Here is a 16,739-nt window from a genome sequence, read left to right as displayed (position 1 = left end):
AAAAACCCACTCTGAACTCTGACTCCATCGGAAGGTGCTTTTTTATTTTGTGGCTAAAACTGCTAAAAGTTTTTCAAACCCAAAAACATAGCAGAAAAAAACGCTACGTGCCTTTTTTACTTTGTGCAAGAGTGGGTGAAAATAGGAGATGATTAATGAGATTGAGGGCAAAAAAGGGAGATAACTGGGAAGAGAAGGAAGGAAAAGGTTTAGGATAAGAGAAGGGACGGGATTCATGCATTTTGAAAAGTGGTTTAAAAAAGCCATTTGCTTCAGGGGGAGAGGGTTGGCTTGATCGTTTTTGAGTGACACTTACCAAAAGGATCTGAAAACCAAAAAGCAAGAAACGTAAAGTAAAAAGAAGGGAAGAACAACATAGTTGAGTTTAGAAAAGGGTTGAAGGAGCTAGTCAAAATTTAAATTTGATTTTTATTTTCAATTTTCGGTTTTACAAATATCATATTTTTTCTCATTTTTCTAATTTTCAATCCATTTAATCCAAATTATTAATAAATTTAGCTCTATTTTTAATCTGTGTTATTAACTGGTTCTTATTGCAATTTAAGGGTGAAAAATCAATTTAAACCTGTTTAAAAACTCCCAGATGTGCAATGAGGCTCATCGGAGTTTCAAACATTTTGAAGAAATATATATATTTCAGAAATTATTAAGAACTTATTTCAGAGACAAAAGAGTCTGACAGTCAAACAGGACACACAAAGACAGTTGAAAGTGTTACAATACAGATTAACACATGAGACAGACCAGAGACAGACAGGAAGCTTCGATCAGGCTTTCAAATACAACTTTTCACACAATGAATGAGTCACAGACAAATGTTGGACAAATAGTTGCAGTTTAACTGTAACACTCACCCATTTGCCTCCATTGACATTACGTAGATCAGTTACATTAACGGTTTTTGTTGTGAAGGTAAAACTGCATCATTAGGATCTAACACGTTTTTTGCCTGTTTTTCCAGAGTTTCCAGTACAGTGTTCCCTAGTTCATCGTGGTGAATAAGTTCCATAAATATCCCACGATAGGTGAAATCCAGGAAGTGGAATTACCGATGTTTTAAGGCTAATCCCTCACTACACCCTTTAGACTCTTTTCGCACACAGCTATTAACAATTTCTCAATTTTCTCTCTCAAGGTTCCAACTGTTATAGAAAAATAAGTCCAGTATTATAGAATGAAGACAAAGATCTGTTCCCAACTGAAGATCAGCAAGCTGGCAAGCTGAGCGCATTCTGTACAGCAGACCAGCATTGCCAGATAGAGTCACGTTTTTACAGCCTAAAAGTGATTAAAAAAATACCAGACTCCACACACAAAAAGTTTATCTAACAAAAAAAACGCTAAACTGACCCCAAACCCGCCCAATTTTAAGTTCACCTAGGACAAAGTAATTTTCCCTAAACAAAACCACCCAATCTGGCAACACTGCACCAGACATAGCAGGGAGGAGATTGATTGACAGAGTTAACAGCCAATCAGGGAACAGAACACGGTGCACTGAAGAGAGAGAGAGAGAAAAACGGCATGCAGAACTGCAATAAAAACAAATCTACGAAACAGCAAGCTAACGAAAGGTTGACCGCAATATAGCGAGGGAACACTGTATTGAGAGCCTCTAGAGCCATAAGGCAATATAAACAACATGATGCTGTCTTTTCATTAGGTCTGTCCTGACCTACTCCCTGTTTTTCTTCCTCTATTCCTTGAAGTTCATTTGCTCAGGTGGATAAACAAAACAAAAAAACATTAATGGGAGTCTTTCTTAGATCTTGTTGTTGTGGGCCTTTAGCAAAGTTCCTTTACCTGCACTGTAGCCCTGCAGATGTATCAAACACATCTGCAAGGATGTTTTACGAAGTAACAGTTTACAAAAAACTGAAGGCGCCAGCACATTTATAATAAATTTAAAATTTTAAGCGCATTACAAAGGTGTAAACTGTGTCACATACCCCCTAAGATGGGAATAATTGAAATGACAAATTGATTCTTTGGACTCTGCAGCTCTTGAGGGCCACAACTAGGGCAGAAACTCAATGGCAACAGACTCTTTATTTAGTGGTGTCTACCCTGATTTACATTTGCAGGAACAAATCAAATGGGAGTCATTGGATTTTTCAATGGTGACAAATCATCGACCTAAAATATCCATCCTTATTGCCCAGAGCCACTCCAGGGCTTGCACTTAATTAGCAATATAATTAGACTTTGCTTTACTGGGTCTCTCAGTGGGCTTTAATCAATGGTGGCAAGACAACATATCCACTTTAGAGTTTTTCAGCACACTGTGGATCTAAAACCCGTTGGCTGCTATGACACACATCTGTTCACCTGCATCTGCAAACTTCACCAAACCCTTTCTAGGTTATGTTTGACCGTTTTTTGTTTTGTTTTTAAACAGCTGCAAAGTATTTTAAAGATAATCTTTAATAATAAGCATGGGCCAATAGATATCTAAGCTACATTTTTCGACACTCGAATGACTTGTTGTGTCTTTCTTTTGGATAAAACTTCATTTCGTCAATTCCAGCATCTGTAAGATGGAGTTTATAAAAAAAAAAAGGAAGGCCAGCTGTTTAAGAAATTCCTTAACAAAGAAAGAAAAGGTGGCATCTGAAGAGCAACAGAAGCCTTATGGACCATTCTTACTGATATTTTATGATTAGGATGATATGCTTAGGTTAGATCGAGAGAGAAAAAAAAAGTTTTCCTTACCTGAGCGCAGCTGTTTAATTCGACCATTACTTGCACTAGGGTCTATGGGGAGGAAGTCTTTGTACCAGGTGATTTCTGGGTCGGGGTTGCCACTGGCAGCACACAGCATGGTGGCTGTGCGGGTGCGCTCCACCACCTTAAGTTGAGGTCCCATGTCGATGTTTGGGAAGCCTGGCGGGAGCAGGTCCTCTGTGGGGAGAAAAGGGAAAGAAAAAAAACGGTTAACCATCCGACTTTACTTGACATCTTCTTTTAATAACAAAAAAAAAAATCAAAGTTGTAAATTGGGCATCAAAATTCTCTAACACATTCTTGGGTTAAATAAATTATAAGCACGCTGCATTAATTCGTTAAAATCTAAACAGTGTTCAGCTTTTTTCAGCAACTGGGAAGACATGGACCCCGCCTGGATGTTTGTTGTATAAATAAAAAATATATGAAAAATGGTGCCAGCAATTTAGTTAACACAGAAAAACGTGCACAGTGATCAATACGTTGTAAGAGAATATATCGACTAAATGTTCTTGTAGCATTTTATTTAATCTGTGTGAGTAATTTAGCTGTTTGTAAAAAAAAAAGGAGCAGGTATTTTATCAGTAAGTTCCTTCTTATTTTAGATCACTTGTGTATTTCTACAGCCGCTTGCAGATGCTGGAGCCTTTCCCAGCTAAGTTAGAGCGAAGGTAAGGTACAGCCTGGACGGGTTTGCCAGTCCATCACAGGGCCACACTCTCACACTTAAGGGGCAATTTACCGTCACCGATCAGCTTGTAAAGCGTGTGCTTGGTCTGTGAGAGAATGCCGAAGTGCCCACAGAAAATCCACGTATACAAGAACAACACGCACGCTCCACACAGAAAGGTGGGATTTGAACCGTCTCGCTGTGAGGAGACAGTGCTGACCACCTATAATTTGTGCGCAGCCTTATTTTAGTTGCTTACTGAGAAAGATGTCAATTGAAAAACTGGAAATGACTTGATGACGAGTTCTGAACAATAAGCTGTAGAAGCAATAAACATTTTCGTTTAAGAATCTCAAAGAGTACGAAAGCCCTCACTAACACAAATAAGCCAAGGGATCTCACTGCAATGTTTAAGTTTCATCATATGATTCAATACTGAAAGATAGGGTTGTGCCGATGGACGATCATCGTCCATCGTGATGGGTGACTGACATCCCGATGGAGAGACCACCATCGTGATGCCACGCCCCCGCCACGTTGCGCGTCGACATCATAAGCCGCGGTTACATGTACAAAATATCTTGATGGGATCAATGGTCGGATTAGTATCCAACCGTGTAGATGGGCCCAGAAAAATGTTTTCAGAATATAAAAACGTTCACTAAGGTCACAATTTCGGTCGGAATAAATCATTCGCACACGCGCAGTATTCGCACATGCGCAGTTTGAAAACCGGAAGAGGATACAACTTCCGCTGAGCGGCTTTTTTTCCAAACTTTATTGAAGGTAACAATTCAATACAAAACGATAACAGCGGCGAGCAGCTATATACATTGACATGTCAGCTCGGTAAAATACGAGATGATCTTCTAAACGTGCTTTTAATAATGTTACGGTTATTATGAAACACCTGTTCGCTCATCATTTGAATTTTAATCCGTGTGGTCAGTGCTTTTTCTGAACGTAGCCAGGATTAGCTAACACGGGCTAACAACATTAGCTTTGGATGGTGCTGCATCCTGTGAATAACATCAGCCTTTATTTAGCCGGGACACGACTGGAAACACAAATCCAGGTGATTGATTGAATGTTTTCTAAGGACTGAGCGACATTTCTGCTTTGTGTCCGCTGTGTGTGCTGACGATCCGAACTGTGCTCAGACACACGTTTAGACCCGGTTCTGAGTTTGATAGCTCGTACCCCTAGAGCTGCGGGACGGATCGCAGTCTTAAATCTCCCACACACACCGCTCATGTACCCCCCCCCCCCCCCCCTTCCCATCAAACATAAAGCTGTAAATCCGCCCTCCGCCGGTCCACTTCGCTAGTTAAGTGCGGGAGCGGACCACTTCTTTTCTATTTTGCTTGTTACTTTTTCTGTTAAAGTCACTTCCCTCAGTTTATACTGGATCATCGCGGATTAACCATTAGTTGGGAAATAAAATGAAAAAAGCAAAATAACGAATAGCAGTTATATAAGAACCCCCCCCCCCCGACGATGTCATCGTCCATCACGATGGTTGACAGCAAACATCGTCAACGGCCAAATTAGGGGACATCGCCCAACCCTACTGAAAGATGACACTGAGCATGCTTGACACATTTTTATTCAAAGATGGAACTACTTTTTTTCCTCCCAGGTGAGTGCTGTACTTTTTATTTTAGCCACAATTTACCATTTTATGCGTTTAGTGTGTTTTATATTCAGATCCTGAACTCCACTGAGTAAAATTATATTTATTTAAGAAACCCGGCTTTCTACGGTTTTGTCATACTTTAACAATGAAAAACTGGAAAGTAGGTTTTTACAGTTAAATAAATAAGTAGATTCAAATGTGAAATGAATTTGCGATGATTCATGAGGTGACTGTTGATGTTGAAATTTCGTGGGTTGACAGCGTTATTATTTTTTATTATGCCCTTTATAAATAAAAAATGTTTAGGCTCCAATAATACTTGTTTACTTCTGTTCATAGCTTCTAACAATCTTGCACGACTGAACCGTTTTTCACTTTTAAGAGATTACAGTGCCATGCATTATCTGGACAGTATTATCCTCCCTGCTGTCCTTGGGCAATTAGTCTCTCGGGTCAAATTGCCTGACCTCTACACCAACTGGAGCCAGAGTAGTGATTCATTCTCAGATGACAAGAGCTGAGGGGGAAGTACCCAGAGATGTAATAAACATCCAGAGCCTGAGGCCACATCACAAATGGGAGTGGATTGACTGACCGAGAAGCTGGCCAGTGGCAAAGCAGAGCTGACTTGGCAAGCCGGTGACCTCATGGGCACTGAGCAGACTTTTATAGGGATCTCTTTGGATGTCACAAGCTTTACATCAAAGAAAACAGGGGCAGTTTCTTAGCTTTATTTGCAAATCTCCCTTTAGAACAACAAAAGCAAGAACAAAGCACAATAAATGGATTGAGGATATATATATGGTGTTGCCATCACACCACAAAAAGCACAATAAATATCTATTTCAGCTACAGCATCCAAAGGAAAATCATATCTGTATCAGGGTTTGACCAATATTCTCTTCATCAAGAATTAATGATTATGCCGGCATATCGCCTTTATCCCTTTTGCACTCAGGCTCACAGAAGTCATGGCCTGCACTTTAATGCAGAGAGCTATGAAATATGTTTTCATAACCTCCCTCTGTTCTTATCAATGATATATGTTTACGATTCCATCTAAAGTTCAGAACTTTTGCGGATGTTCAGGTACTTCTGACAGCTTATCTGCAAAGGGGAGGTCTAAGCTGCACTGTCTTCCTATGAAACATTTGATGTCACCAGGTTTATCTGTTTCTCCCATTACACCCCCTTTATGGTGGAAAAACAACAGACTAAAGTCTACAAGGCAGAAGGAAAATACACTAATTTGAGATAACTGTACAGTAATTAAACACGTTCGGAAGGAAATTTGCTTAAAGAAACAAGAACGCAAAAAAAAGAGGACCAATAAAACAAACTAAAGGCAGGAAAGGAGGGAGAACAGTGAATTTATGGACAGATTATGCTATCATTACAGCCTGTTCTGACCCGGAACCTTTCCTGAATAAATGGCATGTACGCTTGCTGCTCGCTTCCCTGGGAACAGAGTCTGATAGCATCTTTCGCCCTGAAGCTCCCAGGCTCTTTCCGTAAAGGCGCTCATGCAAAAATAAAAGGATCACTCATCAAGAGAGAGTGTTACTTTAGGGTTAGCCAGCTTGACTGTGAAAGGGAGAAGGCAACCAATGACATGGACTGATCGTATCTTGGTACTCCCTAAAGGGGCCGCCCCTAACTGCACAGAAATCACTTTTTTTTTTTATTTTATTTGATGATAAATCTTCATAAGCTCAATTGGATACATTTGTATGAACTGTTGGTCAATAGCAATGTTGTTGTCTGCTTCATTGGGAACAAATTCACTCACTTTGGTGAGTTTTATGGCATCTTCATCATCCCAGTCTTCCTCCAAGAGCTTTTTAAATCCTGATCAAATAAAAAATGATTTCGTAATTATGGAAAGCAATAAGACTGGAGAGGGAATGACCCATAACCATTGACTGTAGGAGAGAACTAGACCTAGTGAGTGTGACGTCACCCATAGAAAATGGCTTACTTCCACCTCCAACCAAACAAAGTCATTTCTGTTGCCATTTTTTACGTAATATGGACGCTGCAATGCTGGAGCCAGACATAGTGAGTAAACAGCGATTGGTCCGAGTTGCTCTGAGCCAACGTATCTATAGCAACCTCACCCCTTCCACTGAAAGCAGGCTCAGGAGAAACTGTCAATAAACTTTTCAAACACTTGACGTGATTGGTCAGTTCATAACTTGAACAACTTGCAATAAAGAAAAAAAATTTCATGGAAAAAAAATTAAGATTAGCAACAAAATATTAAAAACAAGCAGTAAAGCAAGAGTGGTTATTCTAACAAATATAATGGCTGAGTTTATTTCTCAATAGAAGTCTATAGGATTTTGGAGGGATTACCAAGTCCAGTTATCTTATACAGTCTTTTACAGTCAATGGCCATAACCTATGCTCTACAAAACTACTAACCCGAACACCAAGAGAAAGCTTCATACCTCCTATACATGACCTGCTTTTTGACGGCATTTACTGTATGTGGAGCAGTCTTTCATGTCCCTTTGCCATTTAATATCATTACGAGTGACAGGTGTGTAGCCTGTAATCAAGCCCAGGTTAGAGTTTTTGTTAATCTATTGACACACACCTGTCGTTGATTTCTGCTTTCAATAACGCCAAACCTTTCCCTTTTGAAAGCAGCTGTGCTTTGGGGACGACTTAAACTCGCTTTATTTTACTCAAAGTGACTTAGTTTTAGACTCTTCAGTCAAACTGGTTTAAACACATCATACAGTGATAAATTAAGGCTACATTGAAATTCTAATGTATACAACCAAGAGTTTTGTATTTGTTTTCACCAGGGGTTGGCAACCCGCGGCCCCTTTATTCCTGTGCTGCGGCTCTCTAAGGTTTTGCAAAATAACTATCATGTGCTAAGATTATCGTGGTGCCTTAAACACCGTTGGGTGGTACAAGCGGACAGAAAAAAGGGAGCAGCATGAACGCGGAGAGGAGGCGTGTCTGCAGCTGTGAACGCCGACCAGAGTCTGTTATGGGGTGGAAAGATCTTCTAAAAAGACAGTCAGTGGCATTCTCGTAGCGCCCCCAAAAAAAGAGCCAATTTTTTATTTTTTGCCAGCAGTTTTCCCAGACTAAAACCACCCATTTCCGCATAAAAATTAATTACATTTGCATTAGGGCACCCCTACTATCCTGACAATTTGCTGCAATGATGACTGTATGTTGCGCTGTCTGTGTAAAACACGCTGGATGGGGGGGGGGGCACATGGGGGTAAATGCTTATGATTTCAGACCCGCAACAAACTAACAGCTGCTTCCTCATAAAAAATAGTTGGCATCCATAAAATTTATATACTTTATTGAGTTTACTGGATATAAAGATAAAAAAATAGAAAGGAGTCTACATCAAAGTGAATTTGTTTCCTTTATCTCACTCATCTTAACTTTGTGTTTGACAGACGTGAAAGTCTGTTCAAGGTTGTGGAAAATGGACAAAAGATCAATGGAAACAACATCACACTCAAAAAAATAAATAAATAAATAATTAAATAATTAAAAACATATCCTGACAGCATTTTGAATCATTACAAGTCTCTCAAAACGAACTATCATGATTTATCGGCAAAAACATTTTTTCTACCACCCCTAGTGTTGCGGCTCCCTCTTCTTTCATTTCTGTGGGAAACTGATCCAATTGAATCAGTTAGTTCAAAAGGGGCCCAAGTCCAAGAGGTTTGTTTTTCCATTAAATGATTTTAATTGCATAGCTCAAAGGGAGGCTACACCAAATGATTAATACTTTACCCACATTTAGCACCAGTTCATAGCTTACAAATGCTATAAAATGAAGCACCTCAGTTTTTTAATTTCAGAGGACTAGCAAACTAAAGTCTCTGGACTTGGGCCCTTCTTGAATTAAACAGGGTCGCTGCCATATTGGATAACTAGTGCTGCCATCTATGGGATAAAGCAAAACCCATGCAAGAGAGGTCCAAGTCCAGGAATTTGCATTAATGCATTTTAAATGTCAAGCATAGTCAATACATTACAACGGACTTGGAACTTTTTTGCACATAATCAGATAGCTTTTCCCTTGAAGACCATAGAACATATATCTCTATTTTGAAAAATTGTGGACTTGGGCCCCTTTTGAACTAACCGATTCAATTGACTCTTTGAGTGGTAAAGGGTGCCGACCCCTGGTCTACATGCTTTACAAACATATAATAAAGTGGCAAAAATTCAATTAACAGTCTAAAGCCCTTTCACTTTTCATTGTCTTTTAAATCAAGAAAATTTGGAAATGAGCTTACAATTATCACGATTTAAGAAGGATTGAAAGTGTTAAAATGGACTCTTGCAAAAGTGTACAAATTATTTTAGGAAAGTAGAAAAATAGCCAATCAATGGTCCATCTAAAATGGCTTCATCTCGTTTGAACAAGTCTTAACTCTGGATTTAAAAAAATTCACAAAATTGCAGAAGATTTTGAAAAGCAACCTTTTCCTCACTTTTTCTTTAATTTCTAAGTGAAAAAAAAGTCTAAAGTAGATCCAAACTGTCGCCTCCGTCCCACAGTGGAAAAGACTTTAATCCAAACAGACTCAACCTGCTGCAAAAGCACCTAACACCTAATACTCAAATTATTATTTTCACTGAGTGCAATGACTTCATTTCATCATCAGCTTAATCAGGTTAACTGATTAGCGGGCACACCAGGCTTACAGCAGACTGCTGCACCAGAAAAGACCGCAGGGAGAGAAAAGCTAAGAAAACGAGGAACGACAGCCACGAAAAGAGGCACAGATATGCTTCGCTAGAAGTTAAAGACATGGTACAATAAACATTGTGAAAGTGGAACAATAGTTCACAGTGTCTTACATTCATTAAAGGAGTCTGAAAAGAATAGGCCCTTAAGTTGCAGGCAGGCCCAGCTGCTTCTGTTCTAAACCGTTTCATTTGCTTTGCACCTCCACCACCGTCAGATTTCTCATCAAACCAGCAGTCCAGACACAAGCAGGAGTGCCCATTAACAGGGAGACGGCTCCATAAAGGCGTCGAGCTACAGCACTGTTTATGATGGACTGTTTACTATAACGCACATGTGCCTGATTAGGTGGCGCGTTAATTATCAATGAAATTTGTAATAAATAAAAAATCCTGCAAACTAGAGGCAGTTTATGGGTCGTTGGCTTTGTTCATGCGACTGGATAATGGATCACGAAACCGTGAAAGACACAAAAACAAGAGATTCATTTCTCATCAACTATGCAAGATTGACAGTAAATAAATATCAAGAACATGTTTTCAAAGGTACATCTGAGCGAAATGTTACAGTTTTTTCTATGTCAAAAAGGTGGTTTCAGTAGTTTGTATACATAGCGTATGGATAAACACACACATTGAGAAAAGGACCAAACACAGATAAAGCAGCAACACAGGAGAAATCTAATCACTGTCTCCAACAAAGATACCCCCCACCTCACAGCCTCACAGGACAGCCATTTCAGCAGAATTGCTCATAAAACGGCCGAAGCTCAACAGCTTCTATTCCCAGATTCTCTGTATTAGGAAGCTTGTGCAATCGTGGGCAAAATTTACATCCAAATAAAATAAAAAAAACACAAAACTCAAGAGAAACAAAGAGAGAAACCAAATGACGGGGGGGGGGGGCTGAGTAAATATGAACTCAGCTCAAGCCGTTATTAACTGAAGGGCAAAGAAGGGCAAAATCGGTGTGTTTTTCCGACCACATCAAGAACCCATAGGCAAACGCAGCTTTTCTTTTTCTCTGGTGGGTCTTCCCCACAATTAAAAGGTATGGATAGAGATGGGATTCAAAAATATGAAAGGATGAGACACATGGGATGTAGACCAAGTCGGTGATGGCAAATATGGGGTTCCACAGTACTTCCAATCAGGATACCAGTTCTTGTAAGGTCATAAAAATGACAACACTGTCATTTTTCATTAGTTATCAAAAAAAAGGGGATTGTTAAGAAATAAAAGCAGAGATTAATTCTATAAATTCAAAAAGGCAAAGAGAAAACAAAGGCAAACACTTCATCTTTTATTTCCCACTCATGTCATTTACCTTAATTAACAAAATTCTTTAGAATATAATCTTGATAATCATCCTGAAAATTTTACACTCATTCACGGACCCATTCTGTTATAAACTTGAAACATATTCATTTCTCTCATGTCCATCCCTATACATCTAAATGCATTCCAATATGTGAATGTCTGTGGAGTGCTGGGTGTCTTATTTTCCACCCAGAGTACAAAGTGGTAACCTTTGTATTTATATTTAGAGCAGATGTTTTTAGCTGACTTTAAGGGTTTTTGACACGTCAAACCAGGTATATCTCAGTAATCTGTCTCCTTCCCACCTTTAGCCCTAAATGTCTGAAAAATGGCATCCAGCCTTTAAAAGGCAAAAACTTGCAAGACGAGCAGTTTCCCTGACATCCCGGGCTACATGGATAGGCATGGGCAAAGATAAGAGAACAGTGTAATTGTCAAGAACAGCTCCAGCAAGCCTCACCCCTATCAAAAGAAAGGGAGGAAGTGAGGAAAAACAAACAAACAAAATGGGGGAAGAACATTCTGTTTACCTGTCTTAGGGAGAGGCAGTTTATCGAACTCAAGCACCTTCAAGTAAACAAACATTCTCTCTCCATCTTGTCAAACTCCTGAGGTGTGTGGGGTTAGACAGGTGAATTCCAGGGGAGATAGGAGATGAGTCCAAGGCCATTAAAGGAAGTACCTCTCCGTAGAGAGACGTCAAGGAGTCAGGTCTCATTTGGTGGTGGGTGGCTCTGAGTGTGCTTGCATATGTGAGAGGGTGGAACTATGAGAATAAGTGAAGTGGGCACCTTTAAGAACCCTTCTTTAGTCGACTACAAAGTGGGTGGCAGTGTTCGCTGCATTAACCTTGATAGACTGAAGATTCCACTTAATTTTAAGGTAGTGGAAAATCATGGAAGCAAAATTTGGAGAGAAAGTTTCCAACAATATAGGGAAAAAGGGGCAACTCAGTCACATGAACCCATATGAGGGGTTGACCCCTGTGGGTGCAATGGGTTTTTGGGTTGCAGGTCTGTGGAGGGTCGTAGAGAAGAGAGAGGTGTGTCTGAAGCTACTAACCCACTGGGCATCTGATGCTCGTTCAAGAATGCCCTAAACGTTGGCTCCAGGATGGGCATATACGCTGCACAATCAGGAAGGGGATTCTTCTCATTGTTCTTTTGCTACTGGTTACTAGCGCATGTCCACCACCTACAGTTGGAAGAGGCTTGGTGTGAAATGTCAAAGCGGTGAAAAATCTTGCGAAACTTGCTCCAGGTTTTTTTCCAACCAGGCTCAAACTGCAATTATGAATTTCTCCTTCATGATCAATTTTCAAATGGTTGGCAGTTCAGTGGATTAAAATGGACGCCATGCATACATAATTACCAAATCGGAGTCCCCGACTGGTCACACTTTGACCTATTTTAACGTGCAACACGTGTTCAATTGCTGTGCGTTTAATACGTAGAGCCTGAAAATGATCGTAAAAACTTGCATAGCTATGTGTGATCCCAAGAGTTTTGAAAGCCAAAGCATGAAACGTGTTTACAGACTTCTCATTGAAAGTGGCTGCTTGAACGCTTATTGCCAAGGGCGTTGTGAATGCAGCTTTACAGTTCTCTTGAGGCCCACACGGCCACCTCAAGGGACATCATGAAAATGGAACATACGATTGTGGGGTAAGTGTAATGTGAAGTATTTGTAAGGCTAATGTAAGTTACATGCACCTTTGACGTACGGGGGATGCTGTCGAATGGTGTTCTTAGGTCCCACTCTAGTCAGTAGTAGGGTGCGAGTACTGGCCCCTTACTGACCACGGGGTGAGCACGTGCCTGTAGGACGCCCATAGGATGCCCACACAAGCTACACTCTGATTGTCTAATTTCCTAATTTCAAACAGTCAGGCTGCACATATGGAGCTCAAAGAGGGGTTGAAATAATGAAAAATTCAGATGAGAAGAAGCTCACTTACTTCACACTTACCCACATGTTGCATAAGTGTTTGCTACGACCTGTCGCCCGCTGCATGCCTGAGCAGTCTACGACCTTGATAGCTTGTGCCGGCTACCTGCTTGCCCCACACAGATTTAAATGTTTTTCACTCTCAGACAGCCCTTAAGCACCCATAAGTGCAGTTATGATCATGGCTCCAAACCACTTGATTCTAAATTTTAAAAAAAATAATTTATATTATTGAAAATGTAAATTAGCATTTAAAAGTCGATATTAGGATTTGATCAATAATTATCAGAGTTGACTGTTTTAAACATGCAGATCTTTAAGAATTCCGTAGCTATTTGCCTAAAAGCAAAATTATTCCAATAAACAGTCAAATTTCTAAAAGCCCCATGTTTGGACTAAACTTGGGAGCAACAAAGAATCAGCCCAAGGATGTCAAGCAAAGGTACGTCAAACCAACTGCAGCAGCCCAAGGCCAGAAAAACTGGTTGAGGTCTAACATTGAGCAATGCTGCCAATACAACTGATCAATCCCAAACCGACCCCAAAGTCTTCAAAACAAAATGCAACAATACGTGTGCATGCAGATCCCCAGATGGGAGTCTTGTGACGGGTGGAGCTGGGAGCTGGGCCTGTCTTAGTAGGCCATTAGTGCAAAACGAAGCACTAATGACATGTTTGGAGGCACCTTTCTGTGGAAGAACAACAATTATGAATATGCAAGGACGTGAAATGAGAGGGGACCAGTCAGATGAGTGTGCCTCATAATTGCCTAATGTCACTTGGAGAGCTGGAAAAAAAAACAAGAGGATGTGACAAGGAGGGTCAGAGAGGATATGAGACTTCAGCACAGCGAGAACAGTTGGAGAGTGGGATAAATAACTCGCCTATATGACAAGATCAGGAGGTTGTTGTTAGAATATGGAGGCAGAAGGGTGCAGGATGACTATGAAAAATGTCAAAAGACCTGGGTGGGAAGCCTGTAAATGCTGTTATAGATATGCTCTACATTTACTTTGTCCTTGGCAGGTAAAAAATTTAGCAGTCATCTAAAGACTCTTATCATTCATAAAATCTAAAAGTAAAATTTACTTTATGTACAAAACTTTGAGACAATTATGTTTCTCATTTTGTTTTTAATTCAGTTACAAAAAAAATTAATTGAATCCTGACTTTGCTGATTCCCTACATTTTGGGAAAAGGAGGGTTTCCTGAAAAAGGTCGCTCTCAGGTTATTTTTACATTTATTTGCCATTTAAAAAAACCTGATCTATGAAAAAACGTCTTGGTAAAACATCGTTTTGCCTACTTGTCATTACTAAAGATTTGAGCCCTTGGAAACCTTTGTCATCAACAACCAAATCCTGGAGGGTGAATTTTCTTCTCAAAAGAAAAATCCTCTTAACCGTGCTGTGAACTTTTCCGTCCAACCTTTATTCGGGGAGTGAAAGTGTGGAACCTTTAAGACACAACCTGGCAGACCAGCACTGCAACCTGTGTTGCATCCATTCAGTCACCTGGGTTTTTGGCTGATGTATATGCATGAAGCTGGTGGTCCAGGCCACATCCCCTCGCTCTTCTTTATGCATGAGCTGGGCCACTCCAAAAGTCATCACTCCTTCACTTTCTGCAGAACCTGCATCTCTCTCACAGCTCTCATTTGATGAGAAGGAGAAAAATGACCCTATCCCGTTCATTTAAATTGCTAAATTCTGGGAAATATACGGCTTAAAAGATAAAAATGCTGATGAATCCTAAAATACTTTTTTTCTTATCTTTACTCACCTTGAAAGTGAAAAATTTTCTGAAGATTTTCTATTAACATTTCCCAGTGTTATATATTAATATGCTAACTAGCTATTGTATTTTTGGGGAATATAAGCCTGAGTTGTTTTTTGTTTTTTTTCAAATTCTTGACTAGGGTGCGACTTTTACTGAGAATTGACTTATAAAAAACTAATATTGGCTCATCTATTTGTTATTTTCCCACTAACAACCAGTTGTCCTTTGGTGCTTGTTTCCCACTAACAACCACTAGAAGGCACTGTAGGTGTGTGTAGGAGTATTTACTACTGACAGCAATGCAGAAGAATAACCACGGCATCTGATCGCTCTCCTCTTGAACTTGATGATGTTTGTCTTATTTGCATTGAGACATGATTAGTCGTGTTATTATTTTTACCTTCATCGGACTAATGCAGAACAGCAAGTTATCAAACTGGGTCAAAGAGACTTGGAAGTACTGCTGAAAGTGCCATCATCACGACGCTGACTGCTGCAGTAGAAGGTAAAGATTGCCGTAAAAAACAACTCTGCCTGATTTCATGAACCCAGACATGGAGACGTGATTACAGTCGCTTTTGCAGAACTCTTCAAAAGTAAATAAATCTGATCTCTCAATAATATCTGTGACTTACATGCATTGTAAATTACATATAAAGAATTTTGACGCACATAGAAAGAGACAGTAGATGCAAATTTGTTGTGCATCTAAAAAGTGACACCGGACAGTAATTTGAAGCGTAAATGAAGTTTGGTGTGAACATAGTATTACGCCAGACTTGGTGGATTTGTTCATAAGCATTGTAGTTTCCTCTATGAAGTGCAACTTATGTGTGATTCTTTCTTCTTTATAATGCATTTTTTTGCTGCTCCGATTTATACTCCCAAACATTTGGGTATTTACTTTTTGAAGAACAATAGTAATTATACATTCTTTGGTACACATAGGATATTTTATTCCTGTTTAATGCTCATAACATTTGAAAGACATTAAGCTGAATTGTTGCAAGAAAACACATTATCATGAAAATGATGACCAATAAACTCGTGAGCTGGATTCCTCACCCCCCTTCGCTTCACCACTTGTCCGACTATTTTTTCCTTTCCATCAATGTCTACTATTGACTGTGGCCAGATGGCAAGGTTGCTCTGCTGGAGCAGGGATCACGTGAAATTGATGGCCAAAGTTCAGAAGCTCCCCCCCCCTTCGGACTACCAGCGAGCTCCTTCCACTTATCCTACTCCATCACCAGCACCTTCATTTCCTCCCCTTCCTCCTCTATCTTCCTCCCTGGCACTTATCTTACGTCTCGACTCTTCATCCACCAATCAGACCTGATTACAGCATTGCAGGTTCAGGGGATCAAAGGATTTAGTGCCCATAAACTCTCATTTAAGTGAATTTCCTCAAGAGAAAACTTTATAAAGGAGAAAAAAAATGAAAGCTAGAATGTTGATTAACGTTGTGCAAGCACAGAAATGCAAGGATGATAGTCTGAAGTTGTGCATGGGAGGAAAAAAGGTGAAAGGTGTGTAGGAAGACAACTGCCACGTGTAGAAAGAGCGCATGTAGTCACTGAAGGACAGCAGAAGATGATATTTTCAGGGAAAACCACACCAAACTTATTGAGCTTCCAATAAAAGATTTGGGGCAAGAGGGCCATCAATGTGGCTGGCATCCACCTATCGATTTGTTGTTTGTTCTGTACCTGCCCTTTGCGGCACACCAATAACAGCAGAAGAGCCAGAGCTCAGCAGGAAGCGGCTCCACTTACGGTAAGCTCAGTCAATGATAAAAAAATTTAAAAACCACAAAAAAGCCATCCTCCTGTTGTTCTTTTTTTTTTTAAAAACAACAACATCCAGAAAAGACAAAAAGAAAACAAAGAATACTAAATATTT

The 16,739-nt window shown here is 39.9% G+C and overlaps 1 protein-coding gene across 1 annotated transcript in view; it reads right to left on the bottom strand.

Moving 5' to 3' along the window:
• The window catches only part of ptprsa (protein tyrosine phosphatase receptor type Sa), a 245,780-nt gene that overhangs the window by 97,915 nt on the left and 131,126 nt on the right, over positions 1-16,739 (bottom strand). The window contains 1 exon segment of the mRNA XM_078946535.1: positions 2,734-2,922. Coding sequence (XP_078802661.1) covers positions 2,734-2,922 — 189 coding nt within the window.

Source organism: Oryzias latipes, chromosome 4, assembly GCF_053564925.1.
Source record: "Oryzias latipes strain Hd-rR chromosome 4, Olatipes_Hd-rR_3.1".
Classification (NCBI taxonomy): domain Eukaryota; kingdom Metazoa; phylum Chordata; class Actinopteri; order Beloniformes; family Adrianichthyidae; genus Oryzias; species Oryzias latipes.
Note: the sequence above shows the minus strand (reverse complement) of the source record. Positions and strands in the feature narration are given on the sequence as shown.